Below are 26,916 nucleotides of genomic sequence, written 5' to 3' on the forward strand. Positions count from 1 at the left end.
AGTCCCAACCCCTTTTCTTTTTTTACTTTCTTCAACTATTTTCAATTAAAACTTTCAACTGTTTTCAATAAAAACTTTCAACTGTTTTCAGTTAAAACATTCAATTGATTTCAAATAAACTTCTCATCTGTTTTTATTCAAATCAATGGGCTTCTCCTTGAGTATAAGTCTCATCCCTTCCTTCTCATCTCAAACTCTTGGGTCTCTATTACAATATAAGACCCAATATTTTTTGTTCATACTGTAAATAAATCTTCTGGACCTCAATCAGAGTGTAAGACCCAACAGTTTTCTTTTCCTTCCTAAACAGATAACTTATAAAACATCTAAAAAAACATTCATAAAATTGTTATAATTTCCATATCTTTTATACTTGTTATATTTGTTATCATATTCATTGTAGATATTTGTTATACTTGTTATATATTTTGTCAAATATAAACTGTATATATACTGCTTAGATCTCCGTCAGAGAAAAACCTAAGACAAATAACTGATATGCACTATTGTTTGATCTAAGGGTTTTAAGATGTTTCACTAGGAATAATTCATCTTGTGGGGAGAGAAACTATGTTGTCTAATTAGGAGATGCTTCACCGGGAAGTAATCCTCAATCCTGGTCATAGTCCTATAATAAGAGGATTATTTCCCAGTGAAACCTCTTACCTCTTGCTTAGAGCCAAATAAGGTCAGACCAACATAGCTTTCTCTTGTGCTACAATAAGGACCCTCTATTAGCCTCCTCTTGGGCTCACAATACAAGGACCCACAGGCTTCTTAAAAGCATTTCCCTCAGCTTCCTCTTGAGCTTTTATACAAGGACCCTTCAAGCTTCCTAAAAGCATACGACAAGACATAGCTCCCTTTAGAGAACACCTTTGAGATCCTAATTCTTAAAACATCCAATCACAATCATTCAAGTATTCTCAATCTATGTGTTGATTTTCTTCCCCTGTAAAGAAAGAGATATGGAAACTCTCAACTCTCAGTCATCCCAAGTGGATTCAGCCTCAATCTTGGGCTTTGTACAAGACAGAAAATAGAGTCATTCACAGTCTCTAAAACTCCAAAAGTTCACCCTTTTAGAACTTTTTCCTCTCAGAGTTAGCTTCAGTCTTGGGCTTCATACAAGATAGTAATAACTTGTCTTCAAAGTTGTGTCCCAGTTCTGTCAGCCTCAAACTTGGGCTTTGTACAAGACACCAAACACAATTTATCAATACATACAGTTTTCAAAACTCATTCCTCAGTCAAGTCAGCTTTAATCTTGGGCTTTATACAAGAAGTATCCCATTCTCCCTAAAAGAGTTAGCATGAGTCTTGGGCTTCATACAAGACAGAAATAGTCTTAACTCAATAGAGTATCCCCTTTGAGTCAGCCTCAATTATGGGCTTCGTACAGAACCCATAAAAATCTTCCAGTCAAAATAATCCTCAATGGAGACATCTCCAAATAGAGTCAATCTTAATACCCCTTTAAGCCTCAATCTTGGGCCTTGTACAAGACACTCAAAAATTTAAATCGTCTCTCCAGAGATGAAACATGATTCATCTCTATGGAAGATACATTTCTTCTATTACACCACATTCAAAAACACAAACATTTTCCCATTTAGCTGATGTAAGACGCACGCACTGTTGATTTCAATCCAGGTTGTTGTCCTTCCCTAAATGGTTGAAAAACTGTTCTTTCATTCAAGAGACTGTAACTGGCATACTTGAACATTCAAGTAAGGTTCAAATCTTATGAAAAGAATTTTCTTTCTGTTACTTTCAAAAATGTTTGTGGTGGAATAGTAGAGATATCTTTCTGTTAAGATGACGACTTGTCTCTTTCTCTAGAAAAGAGATCCACTTTTAGCTTCAATCTTGGGCTTTATACAAGAAGTATCCCATTCTCCCTAAAAGAGTTAGCTTGAGTCTTGGGCTTCATACAAGACAGAAATAGTCTTAACTCAATAGAGTATCCCCTTTGAGTCAGCCTCAATTATGGGCTTCGTACAGAACACATAAAAATCTTCCAGTCAAAATAATCCTCAATGGAAACATCTCCAAATAGAGTCAATCTTAATACCCCTTTAAGCCTCAATTTTGGGCCTTGTACAAGACACTCAAAAATTTAAATCTTCTCTCCAGAGATGAAACGTGATTCATCTCTATGGAAGATACATTTCTTCTATTACACCACATTCAGAAACACAAACATTTTCCCATTTAGCTGATGTAAGAGGCACGCACTGTTGATTTCAATCCAGGTTGTTGTCCTTCCCTAAATGGTTGAAAAACTGTTCTTTCATTCAAGAGACTGTAACTGGCATACTTGAACATTCAAGTAAGGTTCAAATCTTATGAAAAGAATTTTCTTTCTGTTACTTTCAAAAATGTTTGTGGTGGAATAGTAGAGATATCTTTCTGTTAAGATGATGACTTGTCTCTTTCTCTAGAAAAGAGATCCACTTTTAGCTTCAATCTTGGGCTTTAAACAAGACACAAAAATTCAATCCATTTTCTTATTAGTTCCCTGAACTACAGAAAGCTCTGACTTCCATTAGGAATATGTAGGCATGAGATTCACAAAGAATCTTTGCGAGCAAACAAAAAAATCAAAAACACTCAATTTCCTTGTCTTTTCATCAATTCATTTTCTCTCCTATCACAAAGGAGAAACTTTCCCAATAAACACTAAGCACAAACAACCATGGATAAGAATAAGTACAAAAGGGCTCTCGTAGAGTATTACGGATACTTAGGATGCTAATATCTTCCCTCTGTATAACCGACCTCCCGATCCTTAGAATCTCTCCTAGGTGCTCCCCACACCTAACTAACTTAGGGTTTATTAAGATCTTTTTCCCCTTCCTCCTCGTAGGATAGATTAAAAGTTCGTGTTACGCGTTCTTTCTATAACATAAAGAAACCCCCCGGGACCACTCCTTTCCTCTTTTGGAGAGGGTGTTGTTTTCGCGCGCGTACAGGGATATGGTAGGGTTTGGGTGTCTTTATCGCACCAAAGTCGTCATGAATTTGTCTCTCTCTTTTATTTTAGATTTTCTCTCTTATTATCAATTTTTCCCACTACAAGTCACCTACAAAATTACAAAACACACTCAATTATAAAAATATCTATTTTGACGAAGGATCTTAGAAAGCTTACCTCATAGTGTGGACATTTTCATAATTGTTTTACATAATTGGTAACTTTTTTCCTTTCAAAGTACGGCGTGTCCTCACACAAACAACTAGATCTTCATCGCTCCTTCAAGCTTAATAAACCTTCAAAACAGAATTATTATTATTGTCTTTGTGTTTACCATACTCTTTTCAAATTGGAGAATAACGTGCATAACTCATTTGTGTTCTTCCATTGAGATCAGATTTAATAAAATTGATATCATTTAATAATTCAAAGAAAATTTGTCGAGAATATGAAGATAAGTAGAATGTAAACGGATGTTATAACGATTACAAAGAGAAAGAAGATTAAAGTTCTCGGATTAATTTAATGATAATGTCATATATATATATATATATATATATATATATATATATATATATATATATATATATATATATATATATATATATATGAAGAAAAAAAAATCTGAAATGATGATAGTGATGACACATTCGCCAACTAAATACCAAATAAACTAAATTAAACTCCATTTAAGAAAAATAGATATGAAATATTATTAAATAAAAATACCAAAATGGAAAATAATAATAGTAATAAATAAACAAACATTTTTGGTTTATAAAAGCATAAATGTAGCTGAGGTATGTTTAGTCATTTGTCTTATTAATCAGAACTCCAAATTCTGTTCTCCGCGTTCTGCTTTCGGTTTCAGTTTCTTGTTTGTGTTATTCATCAAAATCAAATCAAATCTTCAAATCACCACCAATTTCAAATCTTCAATCTTTCTTTCTCTTTTCCTCCAAAATCGAATCTTCCCCATCTGGGTTCATTCAATTCGTCCTTTCCTTCTTCAATGCTATGTCGTTTTTCTTCAAAACGTGTTCTTCTTGTTTCTACTACCACTAGTTCTTCTTCCTACGGTTATGGCTTTGAAATTCTCCCACAATCATGACCGGTTCGCATTTGAATAGAAGCATTTCCATCAACAGAAGATCCCATTCTCAATCACAACAGCCTCTTGGAAGTCCCAAACCCGTTTCATCAACCCGTTTCGGATGTGTTTCTTTGGGTCTCAGGTTTCAAGTTCTTGTTATCATTGCTTCTGTTTTTTCATTCTTTATAGCGATTGGTGGTGGTTACATCTATGTTCTACCTAGTCTTACTCATGCTTTTTTTCATACACAAGGTTTCTTTTCTGATCAGAGTAATGGTAGTGAATCTTTGTTGAGAAAATGTGATGTTTTTGATGGAACATGGGTTCAGGTTTCGAGTGGTTACCCTTTGTATAATGCTTCTGAGTGTCCTTTTGTTGAACAAGGGTTTGATTGTTTAGGGAATGGGAGGAGTGATTTGGATTTTCTGACATGGAGGTGGAAGCCTAAGGGTTGTGATATTCCGAGTTTTGATGTTGGGGCTGTTTTGGAGATGTTGAGGAGTAAGAGGGTTGTTTTTGTTGGTGATTCTATGAGTAGGACTCAATGGGAGTCTTTGATTTGTATGTTGATGACTGGAGTGGAGGATAAGATGAATGTTTATGAAGTGAATCAGAATCAGATTAGTAAGAGGATTAGGTTTTTAGGTGTTAGGTTTAGTGATTTCAATTTTACTATTGAGTTTTTTCGATCGGTTTACTTGGTTCAGCAGGGTCAGGTTCCTCGTCATGCACCGAAGAGGGTTAAGTCGACACTTTTGTTGGATAAGTTAGATGATATTAGCCATCAATGGATAAATTCGGATATTCTTATATTCAATACTGGTCACTGGTGGGTTCCATCTAAGCTTTTCCACATGTAAGGTTCCATTCTTTTCATTATTTTGATCGGTTTGAGTTGCATCGGCTGTATCTTTTTTACTGTAATTCTCTACAATATCAACGATTGCAATGCGACCATGACGCTTAGTTTTGTTTATGTATGAATATATCTTCTGCAGTTTGATTTTTGATGTTATTTATTGCCTTGAATAAATAGTTCGCCATAGCAGCATAGCCATTGTTCTCATATTAGGTTCGTCATCATGATTTTAGGTTTTAGAGTTTATGTAACAGGTGATACCTGATTGTTCCCGAGATATTTGAATCAAAAGGGTATCTTTTGATTTATGTTCGCTTGGATCTTTTTGTGTTGTTAATGACCGTCTTCTTGCATTCAATAGGGGTTGTTATTTCCAGGTTGGACGCTCTCTGCAGCTTGGGATGTCGATTCCTTCTGCCTATAGAATAGCACTCGAAACTTGGACTTCTTGGATTGATAGAAAGATTGATAAAAATAGAACACGCGTCTTTTTTAGGACTTTTGAGCCATCTCACTGGAGGTATTCACACATTACCGATAACACTATATGCTTAATTTGTATATATGTTTTAGCTTTCGTTATATGATTTCTTAAAATGATTCCTTTTCTTATAACGATGCTTCAAAGTTCAAATTATACTTACCTTTCACAAGCCATGCTTGATTTATGGAATTCTGTCACGCACAGGATTCACTAACCTTTGAAACCTTTTTATGTTTGCTGCAGTGATCAGACCCGTAGGACTTGCAATGTAACTCAGTACCCGACATTCGAAACTAATGCAACGGACCAAAACTCGTTTTCAGACACAGTTATGGAAGTTGTAAAGAATGTTGATTTTCCTATAAATATTCTTCATGTTACATCTATGTCGGCTCCCCGCAGTGATGCACATGTTGGTAACTGGAATGATAATCCAACTAGTCAGGATTGCAGTCATTGGTGCCTACCTGGAGTGCCTGATATGTGGAACGAAATTATTTTGTCCCAAATTTTTCCCGAATATGATATCCCTTTTTGGGCAAATGGAACCACACAGTAAGTTCAGTTGCTTCATATGCTTCATTTAAAATTTAAAAAAAAAAAAAAAAACTACTTTTCACACACATTTTATTTCTGGATGCAGATTAGATGACTAACATTCTTGGTAATTACGACACTTCTTCAAAAAATTCAAATTAATCCTAAGTATGGATCAGATTTCATATCGCTGCTAACACTGTAAATCTGGAGCCATCTCGTACTGCAATTGTTGACATCTGCTATCTTCTGCTATCTGCAACACTCAAAACCGCACCAAATTTTGTGAATTTAATCGCCAGATATAAATTTAAATTGTACCTAGTTGTCTACCACATAAAGATGAAACAGAGTAGTTTTTTAATTGATTTTCCCATTCTTTGTATCCTGAAATAGGTATTGTTTGGGATGTAACAATTTTGTCTGCATGTCATGATTTTTCGTTTTGGTCGTGGCAGTGCTATTGTTCTCCATAACAAAGATAAAGAGATGAATAGTTAGAAATTAGAATTATTCAATTTCTATTCTAGCTTGTCATGCTTGATTATGTTGTATTGCTCTTTGTTTGAATGAACTCGATAAATTTCTGTTTCTGTTTCGTTATGGTCATCATTTTATTAAGAACAACTGATGATAGGGCCAAAATCATGATAGTTTAATATGTCTTGAAAAATACCTGATAAAGAGACTTAGTTAACACATGGTGCAGAATTCCTGCTCAGAAGAGGACGTGTAATGAGCTTATTTTATCAGTTGCTTAATCAAATATTAGTTAATGAATTGGACTTTTTCTCACGTGAAAAATTGAAGGACTCCATTTAAAAAGTGAAAAATACATTAAAAATTTTGGTCGGCCATATATTTAGGACACCCAGCATTTGATGAATCCATCAAACTTTTAAATGTATTTTTCTCTTTTAATTAGACCTCTTAAATTATTTAAATGGAGAAAAATCTTTACCCTTTAATGATATTAAGTAGAATAAATGTTATAGGTAGATCCACCAAACTTTGATGTATCTTTTTCCTTTACCCGTGAAACTCTCCATTTCCTTTTCCTTTGAGAATTTATTTCAATCTGTGCAATGTTTCCTAAATGTGCTGTTGTTAAATTAAGCGAGTGTTATATTAACCTCACAAAAATCATTACACAAATATCAGTACATGAATAAATTCTATTTTGTACTGTTTTACCGTCCTCTTGCTTTTATCTTCAAATATGCAATTGGATACTAGGACTAGAACAGGTTCACAAGGAAATCTCCATAATGAAGATTTTTCCTACGAAGGATAAATATTTTAACTCAATTTATATTACACAATATATGTAGACTGAAACAGGAAAAACGACTGAGGTGACTTGGAAATGTTAGCCGCACAAAACAGATGTACACAGGCGGACGTTAATGGGATTTATCCGGCAGTGAAAACTCATGGATTAATTGCAATAGGAGTAATGCGCTTCCTGGCTGGCTTATTTGAGACAGGAGTGCTCTTTAAACTTGACAATTGATTCCCAGTCTTTTCTGCTGACCCTGGCTTTATGTCATTTAAACTTGATTGTGGTTTATCTGCTTCACTTTGTTTACCATCTGGATTGGGTGGTTGTTTCTTACTATCTGCTGCAACTTCAATGACCATGTCATCAGTTTTATGTTCTGCTTCAACTCCTTCAATGACCATGTCATCAGTTTTATGTTCTGCTTCATTCTTCCTACTATCTGCTATATCTCCACTAACATTCCCAGTTGGCTTAATGATCATGTCATTTGGATTATCTTGTGTTATAGTTTTGCTGCTATCAGATGCAAATGCAACAATATTCCTAGATGCTTCAATGTCCATGTCATCAACTTTTTCTTCTGGTTCCAATTTTTTGCTTTCTGCTACAGCTGCACCAACACTCCCAGTTGGTAGTGCGTGTACATTGGCTGTCTGCAGCGTGCTTTGACAATCCTTGTCTGAGACATTTCCTTCTAAAACAAAGTGGAGTATGGAAATGAAAAACCTGGTACAAGATAGAACGATAGCATGAAATGAAAGGGAAGTCGGCTTACTTGGTACACAGTAAGGTGATCCAAGTTCGCCATCTTCAAACTCCACCAATGAGCAGAAGCCATCTTGCGAGGAGAATGCCAAATAATGGGCATCAGGTGACCTAAAGAACAAATACTGAATACAATTAAACCTTCCCAAAAAATTATCTTAACTTTCAAACTAGAAAATGATTTGCTAGCCATTATGACATTTACCAGGTAATATCTGTTACTGGAGCATAGTGAAGACCAGCAAATACAGCTATTGGAGAAGTGCTCTCGGTGTCATAAATGTATAATGAATTCAATGTGGCGACAGCAAATACAATGCGATATGGGAGCTTAAACAACCCATCTGCAATAAACAAAAACAGCATATGCATCAACACATTCTCTGACAGAATTTTAAAATACTAATTGATAGGGAAAAGCAATTTTATTAAACTCAGATTAATTATCAACTTAATCGGGGTATGGGGTTAGTGTGTCAATGGCCGAACCAGTACATCAATAGTTAAACTACATGGACTAATATTACTAAAAGGAGTGCTAACAACACCCACTAACAATCTTTTATGGGGTGAAACTTGTGTAGGTCCCACTATTTTAGGAATGTCTCACATTAAATGGCAAGACCTACATAAACTCCCTCCAACAAAAGGGATAGTGTTAGAATAGGTGTTAATGGCACTTTTCTGTTACTAATATGATAGAAATTGATATCTATTAGAGATAAAATTAGTAGAAACAACAATTAATCCATAACAATCGCTGGACTGTCATCTCAGAACAGAGAATGGGTTCTTTTACAATACAACAAATTAGAAAATAACACGTAAATTAATGAAAGAGATAGTCTACTATACTGAAGGCAATTCCTATACAAGAATCGGAGTCTTTGTCTATCTCTCCCTTCCAATAATTTGAGAGCTTCTCCCAATCAATTCAGTTTCAAATAACACAGCTACTGCATAATGCATAACTACAGCCTCGTATCATAAAATTGTCTAATTGGTTCCAACCATTCACTTTGAACCTCTAGGCTGCCTCTCATAATCTTTACTAGTAAGAGGTCTAATAATTCTTAGCCGGCTTAGTCGTATGTCAGCATGCCTGTTGAGATAAATTGAACAGACCAGCTGTGTCCAACTCCAGTCAAACTGGTCCATGTTTTTATAATATTGGGCAAAAAGTCTCATTTAAGTTGGACCACATTCCACTCGGGCAATTCAATCGGAACAGTACCACATAGAACTGCTGGTTATACATAATTACTGTTTGATAACACAAGTATACTAAATGTACAAATACCTGAGTTTGTTCCCTTAAGATTAAAAAATATCGGACAGAAACGGACAGCTACAACAGCTTTGCTTGCACAGGGAATCTGTATAGCAGGCCTGCATATCAAGGTCAAATAATAAAGCAGCACACATCACTAATGTATTTTTAGCTTAACATGAACAACTGAACATAATGACTCATTCTAGATAATAAATGATTAAACATATGCTTTGGGATTGTATAATGTCTAAAAGCTGAAAGCTAAAAGACCTACCGAGAAAGATCTTTTCTAGAAAATATGTAAGCCGCATTTACAGATTCAGATGCAGTACCAATTTTGTAAGAACCTGAAATAGGTGAAAACGTGAACTTTTCAACTAGAAGCAGGACCATGTAGAAAAACTAAGCAGGAATTGATCTTTAAAGGAAGCAAACAATATATATGGTCCATCCTATAAGTTGAATCTAAATTATGCATAAGTTGACTAAACAACAAAGGGGGGAACAAAAAAGCTATCGGGACATCAGTATGCAGCTAACAAAACAAAAAATTTAAATGTCAGTTAGCTTTGACTTGACCACTTCATCCACTTTCCTGTAAATGAAACGTGATAAGCTATGAAAGATTCAAGAGCTGGCCTGATTATAAAATAATCTCTATGCAATTACAATAGCTTATCCACAAAACTAGTACCAAAAAAAAAAAGATTAATTGGATCGAGATTAACATCTGCTTAAATGAATACCTGCAGGCACAAGTAGAAATGAGCCATCTGGAGACCAAGATAATCTTCTAAAGAAAGAGGGCAATGTTTCATCATGGAAGAGATGATATTTTGTTGACTGCATTACAACAATTACACCTTATGTCCGTGTATGTGACAGTCCATCTATAATGAAATCAAATACAAAAATAGATATCTAAAGCTAACCTTAGAATTCTTTAATAAAGGCTGTTCTGCCTTGGAAATAACATGTTTGCATGCGTAATTGATTCTCTCAACACCCTTTGATTTAAGGGGTTTACTGATGTAAACTCGGCAAGTCCGGTCAGAACTAAGAGAAGCAACATACTTCCCTAAAGGGTCCCATGCTACCCCCTGAACATAATGCGCATGGGTATCCAATGTCTGAAGGTTAGTTCCTGACATAAATGGAACGAGTGCTATCAAAATATATACCAAGCATTATTACATTTACACTATGAAGCACAGACACCTCTGGGATTAAGCGTGTTGTGGTGTCTGACAGGCGTCAATGTCCGACACTTGCATGACACTCTTAGAAAAGTCCAATAAGTGTCCTAAAAAAAACCTTTGACGCTCTTTGAATTGGTGTTCGACACTCATACGACACGTGTGAGACAATTCGGACTAATATCCTCACATACACTTTATACATTTCTTGGACACTCCTCTAATATATTTAAAATGGGTAAAGATGTGTCAAAGCAATGTTGATCAATGAAGAATTAAAGAAATTATTTTGATTATAACACTTTTAACTTTATCAATGTCCTATTTTTTTTACATTAGCAGTGTCGATGTGTCCGTGTTCGTGTCATATCAAGTGTTCATGTTTCATAGCATTTACATCATATATCAACTGCCATGTACCACTGGTAAGCATGTTCATAACAGATAAGTATTGGGCTTTGTACCTTTGTTAACATCCCATATAATGCACGAATTATCAACTGATCCGGATATGAGATATGCACCATCAGTAGACCACTCCAAGTCCATAATGTCCTTAATATGAGATCTAATTCACACAAAAATAATTATTATAACCAGCAAATTGAAGCAGTAAGAATATAAATGTCAAAACAAACAATGGATCTTTGTGAATGGTCTTAATCATAGTTTGTAATTCCTATGAAATGATATACTTTGCTTCCATATTGAACTTTTCAGAAAGAAATCAAACAAAACTGCTATAACTATCTTAAATTAAAACAGGCTATCTATGAATTCTACATTTGTATCTAAAATAAACCATGATAACTTACACCCTGTGTGAATATGCTATTACACAACAGAATGTATATTAACCAACCAAATTCACAAAAACCTGCAACACCTCTTTATTTTGAGAAAGTTTGCTTTTATAGTGTACTACCTTCTTTTTTAAGTGTTGTCTAAGTTTGTTTTACAAAAACCAAATACATTAATTTTTAGTTGGTATGATGAAATGATTGTCTTTTTCCATGAACCATGTCTGTTTATCCATAGTATTGCATGTGTTTCTTGCTTAACCTTAAAAAGCAAGGATATTATTGATAAATGGTTAAAATTGCATTGAACTTTGAAAATAGCAAACAAATAGGAGCACAACTTTCAAAATATCGGCAGCTAATAAAGAACAAAGGAAATGATCAATAATTGCAAGTAATGGCTCATTGAGGAATCAAAGCAATGAAATTACCTTAACATCTTAAGAACCTTCCATGTTTGACCAGTATCCATCGAATGCAGCTTCCATATTAACAGTTCACCTCCTGAAAAGACCGAAAATTCTGATTAAGAAACATTACTTACTTACAGTAATTCAATCTTAAAAAAACTTCAAAAACGTTCAGCAGTAGGGATCAAGACATTACCATCAGAACCCGAAGCTAATAGTTCCCCTGAAGCATAACAAATTAAAATTGTTACTTACAAAAAAAAAACATAACTTCATTCTCTTACTAAAACAACAAATTTATCAAAAAAACTGAAATTTCACTCATTGAGATCTCTAATCAGTAATGTGATGTGATGTTACCGGAAGGAGAGAATCGAATAACATTAACTGCCGAACTATGGTAAGAGAGGCTGTTGAGATAAGTAACTACTGGAAGCTTCTTCGGTGATCCAGAAGGTTTAATTGACCATAACTGTGAACAAAACAACACAAATCAGTTAAATGTGAGTTTGATTAAAGGATTAATTGATTAACTAATTGAATGGTGCGAATGGAGGAATGGTACCTTGATGTCGAAATCGGCGCCGGCGGTGGCGAGAGTGGCGGAGAGAGGATGGAAATCTAGGGTTAAGACGGGTTTGCTTTCGTGCCAGTTGATTTGAACCGTTCCACCTTTCATTTCTCGTTCTTTGCGTCGGTTTTCGATCTAATTGGGATTTTAGGTTTTCAGATAGAGAGTGAAGTTTGCAAACGGACACGCGCGGAGGTAAGGGGAAGAAATGGAATTTCGCGCTCCTTAGTTTTTTTTCTTTGGCGGGAAACAAAAATATGGTGTCATGGATTTGGGCCTTCTTTTGGGCTTCCTAGTAAAAGTTTTGGCAATTTCTTTTCCCACCCTAATGATGTGACTCACACCATAGAAATTTCAAAATTGTCTCTGGAAATTTTTAGAAATGAATCTCTGAACGCATCTTACCCCGTTTGTAAATAAAATTGGTTCGAAAATGCATTTTTCGAAAATTTCCTTGGTGAATTCGGACATGTATCTCCAAAAAAATTCGAGGAGAATTCGGAGATACATATCTGAAAACACACCTTACCCTGTTTACTACATGTTTTTCATTGAAATTGTCATTGTTTTCGAAGATATTTTGTCGATTATAACTAATATTAAAGTCATAGGAATTATATCCTCGCGTTTTGGCCCTTGCCTTTCTGTGTTTCTGATCTTTACGCGACCTAGCGTAAAAAACTCGTTTTTTGAAAAATCGACTTTAAATCGAAATTTTACTGTGTCATTTCATCAAAAAAATAGGGGTCAAAGTCCCTTATTTTGGGACAAAATTCAGGATACTACCCTAAAAATCCTAAATTCCTTATTTTTCTGTTTTATTTGATTTATTTTTTGTTTTGATATTTTTGAAAAAAATTTGTAGACACTTAATTTTATTTTATTTGATTTGTAATTTCAAATTTTTCTAATTTATGTTAATTGTTTTTCTATTTTCTAATTGTTTTTTCTCAACAGGAAAATTGTTAGTATTTACATATTTATTGAATTGTTGATAACACGTCATTTCAACAAAGATATCAGATTTGATTAGAGTATCTGTGTATTTCAATGGCCGAAACCCTGTCGTTCTAACAAAAATTTCATATGACACTGAATCCTTTGCCACCTTGAAAGAAAAGTTGAACAATTTGCTTCCTGATTCCGATAATAGAAGGGTGGCAAAGATCGAGTTTCGGGAGGACTGGATTGATACAAATGGAAGGGCAAAATACAACTTAATTGAGTTGAAGAATGATGAAGATGTGAAGGCCATGTGGGAATCATTTTGCCGTAGGATAACTAAATGTCTGATCGAATTGGATGCGCAGATCCAAAGATCAGTGGAAGACATAATGAAGTTTTTGAAACGTTTATAGTCATCTGATGCCCTTCGATTTTGATATATGATAAGCCGCAATATTCCACCGCTCTACGAAATCCATTACACAAACTGTTAGGATGTGGGTGCATACCTCTTTTATCTTCTTGGGCCAACAGGTCATTAAAGTCACCGATAACACACCACGGATCACTGGACATGTTCGGGAGTGCACGTAACATATCCCAAGTTTGATGACGACGGTTCCTCTTCGGGAAACCGTGGTAGCATGTGAGTCGCCATTTTCCTCTAACCTCACCGTCTATCTATAGATTGATTAAGTTTCGAGAGTAATTCATAACACTACATTTAATCTTGTTCTGCCATAACATCGCGAGACCGCCACTTCTTCCTTCAACATCGATAGCTAGACACGACTCGAATTTCAGGCTGACTCGAATAGCTTCCATCTTCCTCGCGTTAGCTAGCGTTTCTGATAAAAATAACGTCTGGCTGGTGTTTTTGAGTCAAGTTATGCAAATTTGGAACTGCACTCAGGTTGTTCACGCCTCGACAGTTCCAACTGAGAATAATCATGACTCCTGGCAGTCCTAGCTGTAAATTGTTGGTTCATGGTTTAATCCTTATTAGCAATGTTGTTTAAATTTTTTTTATAGGGTATCAATTAAAAAATACATATTTTTTATTTTTATACAATAACAAATATTATAAAAACCAAAATTAAAAAGAATACACGTGTATGTATTATGTGGATATAGAACTAGTAGATATGCCGTTCTACATCTACATATCATGGCCCAACTCCAAGCTATCAGTATGTATCATGGTCCAACTCCAACCTCATCAATATAACCTCTTTCATCGATATTTTGTTTTTTCTTGACAATTTAGAGCATTTATTTATTTATAATGTTTGTGTACATAAATCAATAAATAAATAAAAAGGTGTGTAAAATTCAAGTCAAGTGGCAACCGCCATCATGTATTATACACGTTGTATATATGGGAACAACTAGATTACTGTCATACCTTGTGTGAGGACGAGGTAATAAGAAATCAACATAAATAAGTCCAATATTTCTGTGACCATAAATAAAAAATACTAATCAAAATATTTGGCTCACAATGTTTTTTCCTAATCAGCAAAAAAAATTTGACTCACGATAGTCCAACACATGAGGAGAAGTTTAATCGAAAATGTTTCACAAAAAAACAACATGCAACACATCAAAGTTAGGCCTCGTTAATGAAAATAGCGATTCTCAGAAGTCAGAACAAAAGAATTGAAAAAAATGATATTATTCATTTATTTTCTTATTGACATCAAATTTAATTAACCATTATTTTAAGAATCAGTAACAATCCAAATTGACAATTAACTTTACGCGAATGGAATAGTTGATTGCATTTATGTGGACAACGAAATAATAATGTTTTTCCATTTTATCTTTGTTTTTATTGCAAAAACGATAAAAGTACAAGTCTACGTGCCAATTTATGACCCTTGAAATTCTAACTTAAGAAAATTCACGCTTCTTAGAAAATGAACGTGGAAACCATGCTCACTTTTATGGTTGTGTCAAAAGTTTAAAAATTAATTTAGGTTTAACTAAGGGTAAATTGATAATAGTTATATAGTGTTCATAGTTTAATTTCTTTTACAGTTGATATGAATTGCCTTGACTTGCGTCTCAGTCGATATGGTCATTTTCGACCATAAGGTTGAAGTTGATTATAAATTACACCTAGTCAGAGTATGTTTGAAATTTTGGTCGAAATATGAATATCAACCAAGGTTATCGAAGACAAAATATGCTCAAGTTTTAGGACTTAGTAGAATTTGGAGAACTTTCTCACCACTCTGTGTTTTCAAACTAATGATTTTTGCACAATTCGTCCTTGAATATTCTAGAGTTTAATCCGTTACGTGAAATCAAACTTATAGTTTACCAAAATTTCCAGTAAACAATCATGAGGTCAAATAACAACAGTTCACCGAGCACATAAATATTGATTCCACTAAGAAAATGAGATGATTAGCACCAAAATTTAGACATTATTTGAATTCAGACTATTATGGACGAATTACAACATTGGAATGAAGTCTTGTTGCATACAAAAGTAGAAAGGATCTAGCAAACATATTTGTCGAGGACGACTCTAATGAAAGGTTGGAGGATCCTCATCCTTTATGTGAAAGAAATCAAGGATGGCATGGTTTCATAAATTCCAACCCTCATTTTGCAACTTTTGATGGGAAGAGATATCTTTATGAGTATCTAGCTTTAATTAACACACAAATAGAGATTACCAAAGCGATATAACCACTTAAGTGTAAGTTCTTTTCAAACACCCTAAAGAAAGAACATTTAGATGGAATATGAATCTAACTCAGTAATATGTCACATGGTACTTTCTCCCAAAAATTATATTATATTATTAAAATATACTCCAAGTATAATTGGATTATACTTTGTAACAGTATAATTGTATTTGGCTCTATACATGATACGTTTACCAAGTCTGGAAAAAATATCTAAGAGGAAGCAATACGAAGCTCACTAAGGATGGATGGGCAAATATGACACGTCATCTAAAGTTGGGGTTATAATAACTTATTGATTACAATGTGCACCAATTAGATATAATACTCTCCCATTTATCGCATCACTCGCTCTTTGTTATGCTTGAGTTAGACCACCCATCACCCATTTAAGAAACATGTAAATTGACGTTTCATATACTAACAGTATAGAGGCTCATTCAAATAAGGGCAGTTATAAAGGATAGGGATCATAATAGTTTGTACACTCCTAAAAAAGGGACAACATAGTCACTCACGGGTCCAAAAATCTAAATCTAATATAGCTCTATAAAAATCTCCACTGAAATGAGGAAAAACATTTAATTTACGTAAAATCAAATATACATAACTTCTCACCACTACGTGTGAGTTTGCTTTGACACTATCAACAATCCTAAAATACCGTACATAACCCTCCAAATACAAAACTATCTTTATTGTATGATTTTAACAAGTACATACTTGTATATAAAAGATAATAATTAAAAATATTCTACAACCCTGTAATTTATAGAAAATTCAACTTATTACAAGTTTATTGTGTGATATTATATTGTTGTTCAAGTTAACAATTTAAAAAAAAATTGAGTTATATATATTTTTGAAATGAAACTATATATGATTCTTATGGATACAACACAATGAAATAAAATGAAATGATTTTAATTATCATATATATTATTGCTCAAAATTAATTATTTAGTTATAAATATATGTTCCAGAAAATCCGTTTAATATAAAAGTTGGAAATATTATCTATAATTATAATCACTACGATGAAAATAAATAAAATTGTTTTAAAATTTAGTAATAAAGTTGGAAATATCTAATTAAATTCAATATTTTAAATTTTATATTTAGCAAATTGTTCTCAACTATGAACTCAATTCTTATATTTTATTTAACAGTATCAATATTTAAAAAATAATTTAAATCTTGCGCACACACAAAAAATTAAAAAATCTTGATCTTTGATCAACTTATGCACGTAGACTAATGTTCATATACTTAATGTGGAAGAGTTGCATTTCATGCAACATGTTTCAAAATGAAGGCGGGTAATAAATAATAATAAAGAGAAATAGGTTCATACACTTACACTGTCAACCAATCACAACCTTGTATCAAAATAAATTACACTTTAAAATAAAAATTCTTTTAATAACAAGACACTTTGTTAGTTTTCTATTGGATGACAATGTAAAATAATTTTACACTGTCAGTGTATATAAATTAAATTCAATAATAAATCACTACTATACCTTGCATTCAGTAATAAAAAATCAACATAAAATAAGTCCATTGTTTCTGTGGTCATTAAAAATAATCAAAATATTTGGCTCATAATTAACAGTTTTTTCTAAGTAGATTATATTAATTTTGTTTTCCTTTCATGGCAAAAAATCAATACAAGTACATATCTTTGGGCCAATTTCATGACTCATGAAATTCTAACCAAAGATAATACACGCCTCTTAGAAAATGAATCTGAAAATCATGCTGATTTTATGGGTGTATCAAAAGGTTGAAAATAAATTTGAATTTAAAATAATTTTTTCTTGTTATCTATTAGTAAAATGATGATTTTTTTTAATAAACAATTTGAGTCTAACAGGATAAAATGTTGGTAAAATAGAACTAAATAACGTGGAAGTCAATTTTTAAATTAGATATATTAATAATATTTTACTATAAATAGAATTTTCTAATTTTAATTTTAATTAATTATACCAAGTTTATATATTTTTTAATTTACATTTTAATTCTTCTTTTTGTTGCCTGTGTTGAGTAAATATTCAAAATCCATGAATCATATTCTCGTTTTCTCTTTTCTTTCGATTAACTTTTTTTTTTTTATTGAATCCCTTTAATTTGTTGTTTTTCATTTTATCGATTTCTTCTTCTTCCTTAATTAATTTAAGTTTACGAGTTTCATCTTATAAACGCTCTTTGTTAAACTCTTATATGAGTCTGCTTAATGGTGTTTTTATTAAATCAATCACAAATTTTAATTCACTTAAGGGATTAAATTCGAAAAATTCATAAGGACAATTTGTACAAAGCAGTTTGATAAAAACGTATTTCTATTTGAGTATTTGATGTTTGAATGTAGAGAAATTAGATAGAGATTCCAATAAGAACGATGCAAAATTATTTGAAGAAGTAAAGTAAACAAGAAACACAATAAAAGTAATTAAATAAAATGTTTGGATAAAATGTTTGAGTGCTCGAGTTCTATAGAGAATACTAATGAAAATTATGAACCTTTGTTACATGAATGAAATCAACTTATATACTAAATACATTAATAATCGTCAGCAACGGTCAATTCTCATTGTTTAACACATACATCACTACACACCCTTTCGTCCTCTACTTTGCTTCCACGTGCCCTTAATTAGTTTTTGAATTGCTGCAAACTACTCCCAATGTCGACAACTACCCTTAAATCTCATGGCTGCTTCTGTCAAAAAACATCCTCAAGTTTTCTATCCGCCCTTGTCAAGAATCAATTTGTTTCCTGTCGACTACTTGTGATTTTGGTTTTGAAACATGATTGAGTTGCCTGTGTTTTAGCCTGTGTATTTATCTCATACTCTCATTCATGTCGAATATGTCAAATCACTACAAACCTTTTTGAGATTTTGAACATGTTTCGAAGAGCTAGTGATCATAATCTTGTAGATTTGTTCCTGAGATTCCTCCAAACCAGACTTAGTGGACTTATAGGTCATCTAATGCTTGAACTCAAGAATATACTAATTCCCCAAAACACCTGATAGGCGAGTTGAACTCACCCCGTTAGTCGAAGTAACCAATATGTCGAAATTATATCTAGGTCATTTTACACATAGCAATCTCATACCTTTATACCACACTTTCATGTCGAGATGCTAAACTGAAATTCCCAAGTTAGCAGAGTCATAATCACAATATTTTTCAATCTTATTTGTATAAAAGATGACTAATTAATTTTTTGTAGGCAACTTATTAAACAATATGTCTTGACTTATTGTGAGAAATTTTGTCTCTGTTTGACTCTGATGCACGTTGCTCTGTTTGTTTGTGATCACTTCGACATTTATTACAAGATTTGTTTCATATGTAATTCAATAAGAAGTTTGCAAATATTTCGTTAGGGAAAATATGTTTAATCCTAACCATTGTGGAAAAGATTTCATTAACTCATAAATCTAAACGAATAATATTTTTATTGAATATGATTTAATTAAAGAAGATTTTGATTTGATTTAATTAAAGATGATTTGATTTGTTGTTTTCAAATTCAATTGATTTTTAGTTAAACCCCACTGGGCTTTTCATCTAATTCATTTTTATATTTAAGGAGATGGTTCTCCTTGTTTGAAAACTCAACTATTTTGAAGAATTATTAATTAAGTGTTGTATCTTGTGTTTAGAATAGTCTTCATGTTTTCCTGTGTAATACTTCATTTTGAGAGTCTTTCTTATTTTAAAGGGTATAATATTTGGTCTATAACTATGATTTGAATCACGTAACAAATAGTTGTTTCTTGCAAACACTTGAGAAAGTGTTTGAGTGAAAGTGAGAGCATCTCAAATTTAGGAGGAGCTTAAGTTGAAATTCACAAGTAGTATCAGAAAAGGCGATGAATTGGGAGACTTTAGATAAGATCGTCATATACCACTAACTACTTAAATTAGTGAATTTCCTTTCATTTGGGCTACAGTCCTCCAGATATAGGTGAAGTTAAATCGAACTGGGTTGCAATTAATTTTGTGTTATTTATTTTGTTTATTTGTTCAAAATACATTGTGTTATTTTTTTCCATATCATATTCTCTCACACTTTGTCTTAACATTTTGCGTGATATCTTGTTGTTGATCAAACATATTTTAAATTGGCATCAGAATTTTAGTCATAAAACTGACGCTTCTAAGTTTATAAACCTCTTCTTAAATGGTCACCCGTTTCTCCTCGCCCACCTTACGCCTTCTCTAAGATACTGGTTTCCTTATTGTATCAATGGTAATGAGATGACATATCACATTGGTATCCACCCCCTGGAATATCGAAGGGCACTCAGGTGAATAGGTATACATTCCTCCTAAACAAAGCGACAACTCCTCCTCGTCAACTTTAGACAGAGAGGTGCCTAGTTTGGTGGCTTGAAAATATAGACCCCAATCCGAACCTCCTTTAGATGATTTGTGAGAGTGAACCTATTATTCTCCACCTCTATTTTTCATCCAAATTTGCAGCATCCACTTCTTGCGCCTATATGCTGAATGGAGATTGAGGCCATTTACCCCCTTCTTATTTATAGATTGCTTTGGTAACATTCCTAGGAGACATCTTGGTCTCCCTATATTACCCCAATGTGCCTGTTGGGTAGCGGATACTTCATGTTTAAATATAGAGTGGATAGGACAATCTCTAATAGGTTTGGAGTGGGTCGGCCCATGACGATATTGTATGGCGATGAGGAGTTTACTATTCAGTACTTGACCTTGGATGTCTTTACGCTTACCTCTGAATCAAACAACGTATCAAGGGTTATACGACTTTTCACTTGTACATGCTCGTTTAAGAGATCAACCAAGGAACCTTGAAAAGCTCAAATGTCATCTGGAACAAGTTGAAGTCTCTCAAAGGCGTTCTAGAATTGGACGCCTGCTGAACTTCTGGGTTCAATCAACATTTGTTTTATGTTTCAATTATCATAGTGCACTGGATGACCATAGGATCATTGTTATGAGGGAGGATGAAAATGCATCTTTGTGAGAGAAGGTTATTTTAGACTATGGATATTTTTATAGGCCTATTAAGGACCGACGGGTATAATTATCACCATCAAAACCTGCTTGGCTTACTTTCGGCGTGAAAAACGAGATTATCCACCACCAGAAAATCCTATTGTGACGGTGTTGGCGGTGTATTTGGGCCTTGTTTTTCCATCCTCCTGGAGAAGGTGATGGAGGTGAGTGGTGAACGACAAAGAGTGTGTCACCGGTTAGTTTTACACGACTCAATAGTGGGTACCAATTGTACTTGCTAAAAACGTACGGTTGTTGAAGTAGGCATAGAGGCAAGCAACAAAAGATCTAGAAATATTTACCCGAGAATTATCGTGTCCACAGAGAATGGTGTAGAATGCCATTCAACGGTTTCTATGGTTTCGAACTCGGGTTTGAATGGGTAAAAAGTATAAAAACAAAAAAGTAAAATATATGAACAAAAAAGAATTCATTCTTCAGAAAGATAAGATTTATCAAGCCTAGCTTGCATATGATCTACTTCTCACAAACAAACTTATCGACCAGTTATACTCAACCTACGATACTAGTCTATGTCATCACATATCTCTCACATCAGTGTCCATCTCTGGAGCACCTACGAGATCAACTCACAACCAAGGTTATCTCTAACGCAAGGTTGCGAGAACATTCGTATTTTTGCGTCGACGATCTCTCGCACGCCGCTCCAACACGAAAGCATTAAGTACATGTATCCACGGTGAATGTTAGCTTTAATTCTATCTTTAGAGTTCAGAAACTAACAGATAATCATCCTAGATAAGGATTCAAGAAGTTTATCTCTAAAGCAACCCAAATCCCGAGCACAGAGCAAAAATCTAAGACAACAATGAACACACATTTGTAAAGCAAGTTTTATATAACGTCATAGGCGACAAATATACACGAGTTCAAAGTAATTACATACACAAAAACCAAATATAATAGAAAACACAAAGAGGAAGATAAATGAACCGAAAATCTCCCGGGCTGTCAGCTCCGTTCGATGATCAATCCACCTCCAATCATCCAAATGCAAGCTCCATAGTTGTTTTCTAACCTAAAAATGAGAGTGATGAAGTTTGGGAGCAAAAATCCTCATAACCTAACTATGTTACAAATGAAAGAATATAAAGAAAAATTTACGCAGGCTGGCTAAGCGAGCTACACAAAAATATCTGGTACAGTGGACTTGGCTAAGCGAGATTCTGGCTAAGCAATCTCAAAAAATAATTTTTCTCTGTTTCAAGTTTATGCAAGCGCACTTGAGCTTGGCTTAGCGAGCTTCTGTATAATTTTGATTTTATTGCTCAAAAACTACGAAATCGAAGTCGTGCCTTCACACTTTATTCCTCGAGGCTCCGATATGCATCAATACCTATAAAACAAAGGAAAAACTATCAAACGGTACATAAAACGAATCAAAACGCAACTATAATAATATTTACACAAAAGTTGAGATTTTATTACAAAAAACAAAAGAATATAATTGATAAGTGCCACAAATATATACTCAAAATAACGAAATTTTCGCACTTATCAACGGTAAAATTAGCCATGTATATGGAGGGATGTACATGATTTTTAGGATGGTTGGTTATGATTAGAGTTATTTCATGCATAGTGGTGAGAAACTATATATAGTTGTTGTTTTTAGGTGAATAATGATCTCCCTTGTTCAAGTTTAAAGTTGAGGTATTTATAGTGATTCCTTGGGCCCGGATCCTTGAACCTATGAGTGGTTATTCTCCCACTTTCTTTAGGTGCGGGGATACATACTGACTTGTCTATTACATTTACATATCATGTCATTCCCCACATTTATTAAATAATGAAAATCATACTGCATAGCCCAAGTCTAGTCAGGGTACCTTACAACGAGTCATGGGCAATCTAAGTGCTACATGTTAAGTGCCAAAATGTAGTTATTTTGTGTTTGTAAATAGTGGCACTTATCGATACTTTTTGTTAATACCGTTTGAATAATTCCCCGTTTTTGTGTATATTTGTATCATTTGTGTTTTGTTACATTTTCGTGTAAATATATACCATTTGATAGTTTTGTTATCTTTTGTAGGTATTTATGCGTGTTCGATGCTTTGTGGAGTAAAGTGTTGAAGACACGGCGGCGAGCACGAGATTTTACCAATTCATCGATGGATAACGCTCAAAACAAATATGAGAAAAATCATCAGTTTCATTGATATTTACTCATTTTTAGATAGAGCATGGAATAAGCTTTCCAACGCTTCAAACCGGGCGCAAATCGGAGTTACGGTTCTCAAGATATGGCCAAAATAAGATTTCATTTTTTTGTTGAGCGGGCTAAGCGCGGTCTGGGAGCATTTTTGACAAGTTTGGCAGAAAGTTTGGCGCTTAGCGCAGGTTTTTGGCGCTAAGCGCGGTCTGGCGGTTTAAGACCAATAAAAAACAGCTCGCATAGCGCGGTAGGCAAGCTTAGCGCGGTCTGCGACTTCAGTTTTTGTATATATGTTGTAAAATCAGATTTTTTAGGTTTTTTATCATCTCTTCTTGACAAGTTGAGCTCTGATCCATTTTTGGTAGTTTAGAGCTTGAGGAAACACCATTGGATGCTACACCATGTGGATTGATCATGGATCTGTCTCGATTCCATTGTACCGATGAGATCTTTCCGGTTCATCTTCTCTCTTCCCTTTGTTTCATTCCAATGGTGGGTGTTGTATGTATATTTCTACTCTTATTGTATGTATATTTGTGGATCTTGGGATCGTTTATATATTTGCTTTACAAATCATCATTGTTGTTGTTCTTGATCTTTTTGCTTAAATGCTCTGGATTTGTGGTGTTGGAGACATGGGCATCATAGATCTTGATTAGGAATGATAATTGTTAGTTTCTGGATTGCAGACATGGATTTAGGGCTAACAATCGTAGTGGGTATCAAGTTTAATGCCTCCGTGTTGTTTGTATCGGTGGAGAAATCGCTGATGTGAATAGTGTGGTTGAGCTTTCGCCGGTGTTGCAGACATGGGCACCGATGCGGCGTCTCGATTGATGCCCGGTGATGTTGATGCATTTTGTGAGTGTCGAGCGATAGATCTTCGGATTTAAGTATTAGACGGGTAGAACGAAATACAACTCCATAACTCTTTCTCTTAGACTATTGAGAATGTTTATTTGCTATTATTTACTTTTCCCGCATTTACTTTCCGCACCCCAAATCATGAAACTTAGAATGCGAGATAGTCGAACGGCAGTTTTTCTCAACCAATCTCTGTGGACACGGATAGTTCGTAAATTCTAGATCTTCACTTTTCAATTTGTTTAGCGAAATAAGGATTTTGTAAATATTGTGTTTTATGTATATTATGTTTTTACACATACTTGTATATAGTTTTGCTTTTGATTCGTTTGTTAAGTGTTTGGGCAGGACGTTTCCTTTAGGTTGCGTTTGAGGCGAAAGCATTGGCGTACCGCGAGGACGTTTCTTACCATTCGCGAAACAATAAAAGGCGTCGAGCTAACGACGTAAAACGAGCGCTTGTTGGGAGGCACCCCAACGGTTTTATTTTTCTGTTTTTCTGTAAGTGGAGGCACGCTGGAATTTCTATTTTGTTGCACTGGTTTTTGTCTTTCTGGTGTAGCGCGCTTAGCGCGCTAGACCACGCTCAGTACGGTCTGTAGCTTTTGGCTAATGAATTCTTTTTAATGATTCATTTGACTCGCCTTTTTCCCACTTACACCAAGGCTTTATAGTTTTGTATTTTATAGTTATAATTTTAATTCTTTTGTTGTTGTTTAGACTCAAATTTTGGCTCGATTACTTGAAGTCGCGTTTGGTAATTCTTCAATTTTGATTGATTCAACATGCCAATTGTGCGGTAATGATTGTTCGAATTTGTACACAGCAAGGTACTCGTTTATCGCTTTCTATAGCATAACATGTTTAGGAGACTTTTCATTTGTACAATTTTCATATTATTCATTCTTTTTGCATAACTTGCTCATGACTTGAATCACATTAGTTTCCCCTTTTTACCATAAATGTGAGGTGGCTTTCCATTGTGTACATATGCGAGTGACCGACATTTCTTGTTTTAACTGGATATCATTATGTTTAATCTGTCGTTTGTATTGATTTTGTGAATGCACGAAAGTGATCAAGGCACTTGTTTGATTTTGAGCGCAACTACCATAGCCAAATATCAATTCACCTTGTGAGTGTGTGACCATTAGTAACCCCCTTTGAGCCTTTTTGTCAATATCCATATTGTTTTTGCTTAATTCTTGTCTATGAGCATTTGGTTTTCATTTGTGTATGGATGTTGATTCTTTGTTTTCTTGAACCCTCAACTATGATTTATAGTTTGAATTTTTACCTTGCCTTAGAAAGTAAGGAGTATTCTTATTATGATGATAGTTGTATTCAAGTTGGGGAGAGGATGTTTGCTTACTTATATTGTGGTTGGTGTGAGGTTGTGAAAAGAAAAAAGAAAAAAGAAAAAAAATTGTGAAAAAGAAAGAAAAGAAAAAGAAAGAAAAAAGAAAAAAAATTGGAAAAAGAAAAGAATAAAAAGAGTTTGGAATAAGATTTGTGTTAATAAGTATTGTGTTTGGTGTGAAACATGTGAGGAAGAAGAAGTTTGATTGAAATTATATTGTTTGAAACTTTGTGGAAGTAATTACTCCCTTAGGTTTAGGCAAGTTTTTGTTTCGATTAGCTTTAGGACTTATCACTTGTTTGTTAACCAAGCCACATTACAACCTTTAAAGCCCTTGTGATTCGTGCCGTTGCGTTTTCGATACTATTTTTGGATGAACGCATAATTTTGTCTATTGTTTGCAAGTTTGTCGGGTGTGTGTCAAAGTCCTCACCTTTCGGTGTTTTTCATCTACCAATGAATTTTTGCTAGGCGTGATTCGTGATTGAGCTTGTTTTGTTTTAGAATGTTTTGTATGATTTTTGTACTTAGGATTCGTTTCTTTTTCATGTTGTCGTTGTAGGATTGTGGTAAGTATTTACTTTGTTGGTACGTTTTTGTTTGAACCGTACAATTGTTTCGTTTTTCCTAATCTTGTTGATTCTTGATTCTTTGATTTTAACTTTTGCGATTTGAGTGTTTGGCCTTGTTTGAGGACAAACAAATTCAAGTTGGGGAGAGTTGTTAAGTGTCAAAATGTAGTTATTTTGTGTTTGTAAATAGTGGCACTTATCGATACTTTTTGTTAATACCGTTTGAATAATTCTCCGTTTTTGTGTATATTTGTATTGTTTGTGTTTTGTTATGTTTTCGTGTAAATATATACCGTTTGATAGTTTTGTTGTCTTTTTGTAGGTATTTATGCGTGTTCGATGCTTTGAGGAATAAAGTGTTGAAGACACGGCGGCGAGCACGCGATTTTACCAATTCATCGGCGGATAACGCTCAAAACAAATATGAGAAAAATCATCAGTTTCATTGATATTTATTCATTTTTAGATAGAGCATGGAATAATTTTTCCAACGCTTCAAACCGGGCGCAAATCGGAGTTACGGTTCTCAAGATATGGCCAAAATAAGATTTCATTTTTCTGTTGAGCGGGCTAAGCGGGCTTGACCGCGCTAAGCGCGGTCTGGGAGCATTTTTGACAAGTTTGGCAGAAAGTTTGGCGCTTAGCGCGGGTTTTTGGCGCTAAGCGCGGTCTGGCGATTTAAGACAAAAAAAAACAGCCCGCTTAGCGCGGTAGGCGTGCTTAGCGCGGTCTGCGACTTCAGTTTTTGTATATATGTTGTAAAATCAGATTTTTTAGGTTTTTTATCATCTCTTCTTGACAAGTTGAGCTCTGATCCATTTTTGGTAGTTTAGAGCTTGAGGAAACACCATTGGATGCTACACCATGTGGATTGATCATGGATCTGTCTCGATTCCATTGTACCGATGAGATCTTTCCGGTTCATCTTCTCTCTTCCCTTTGTTTCATTCCAATGGTGGGTGTTGTATGTATATTTCTACTCTTATTGTATG

The 26,916-nt window shown here is 34.2% G+C and overlaps 2 protein-coding genes across 4 annotated transcripts; one reads left to right on the forward strand and one right to left on the reverse strand.

Moving 5' to 3' along the window:
• Positions 1 to 3,782: 3,782 nt before the first annotated feature.
• LOC131602850 (protein trichome berefringence-like 7) lies at positions 3,783 to 6,541 on the forward strand. Its single transcript, XM_058875070.1, has 4 exons — positions 3,783 to 4,926; positions 5,291 to 5,449; positions 5,657 to 5,968; positions 6,057 to 6,541. Exons 1-4 carry the CDS (start codon positions 4,085 to 4,087, stop codon positions 6,067 to 6,069), a joined length of 1,326 nt encoding a protein of 441 aa, XP_058731053.1. The 5' UTR covers positions 3,783 to 4,084; the 3' UTR covers positions 6,070 to 6,541.
• A 532-nt stretch (positions 6,542 to 7,073) lies between these two features.
• Positions 7,074 to 12,460, reverse strand: LOC131602849 (chromatin assembly factor 1 subunit FAS2). 3 transcript variants are annotated; one of them, XM_058875069.1, is made up of 12 exons: positions 12,242 to 12,460; positions 12,037 to 12,148; positions 11,873 to 11,899; positions 11,698 to 11,770; positions 10,931 to 11,034; positions 10,203 to 10,414; positions 10,017 to 10,113; positions 9,545 to 9,617; positions 9,298 to 9,386; positions 8,203 to 8,341; positions 8,008 to 8,108; positions 7,074 to 7,923 (listed from the first exon to the last, which is right to left on the reverse strand). In XM_058875069.1, exons 1-12 carry the CDS (start codon positions 12,353 to 12,355, stop codon positions 7,382 to 7,384), a joined length of 1,683 nt encoding a protein of 560 aa, XP_058731052.1. In that variant the 5' UTR covers positions 12,356 to 12,460; the 3' UTR covers positions 7,074 to 7,381. The 3 variants fall into 3 exon arrangements, with proteins under 3 accessions (XP_058731052.1, XP_058731051.1, XP_058731050.1); XM_058875068.1 differs by having other exon boundaries at positions 7,074 to 7,926; XM_058875067.1 differs by having other exon boundaries at positions 7,074 to 8,108.
• Positions 12,461 to 26,916: the final 14,456 nt, after the last annotated feature.

This window comes from Vicia villosa, linkage group LG5 (genome assembly GCF_029867415.1).
Source record: "Vicia villosa cultivar HV-30 ecotype Madison, WI linkage group LG5, Vvil1.0, whole genome shotgun sequence".
Classification (NCBI taxonomy): Eukaryota; Viridiplantae; Streptophyta; class Magnoliopsida; order Fabales; family Fabaceae; genus Vicia; species Vicia villosa.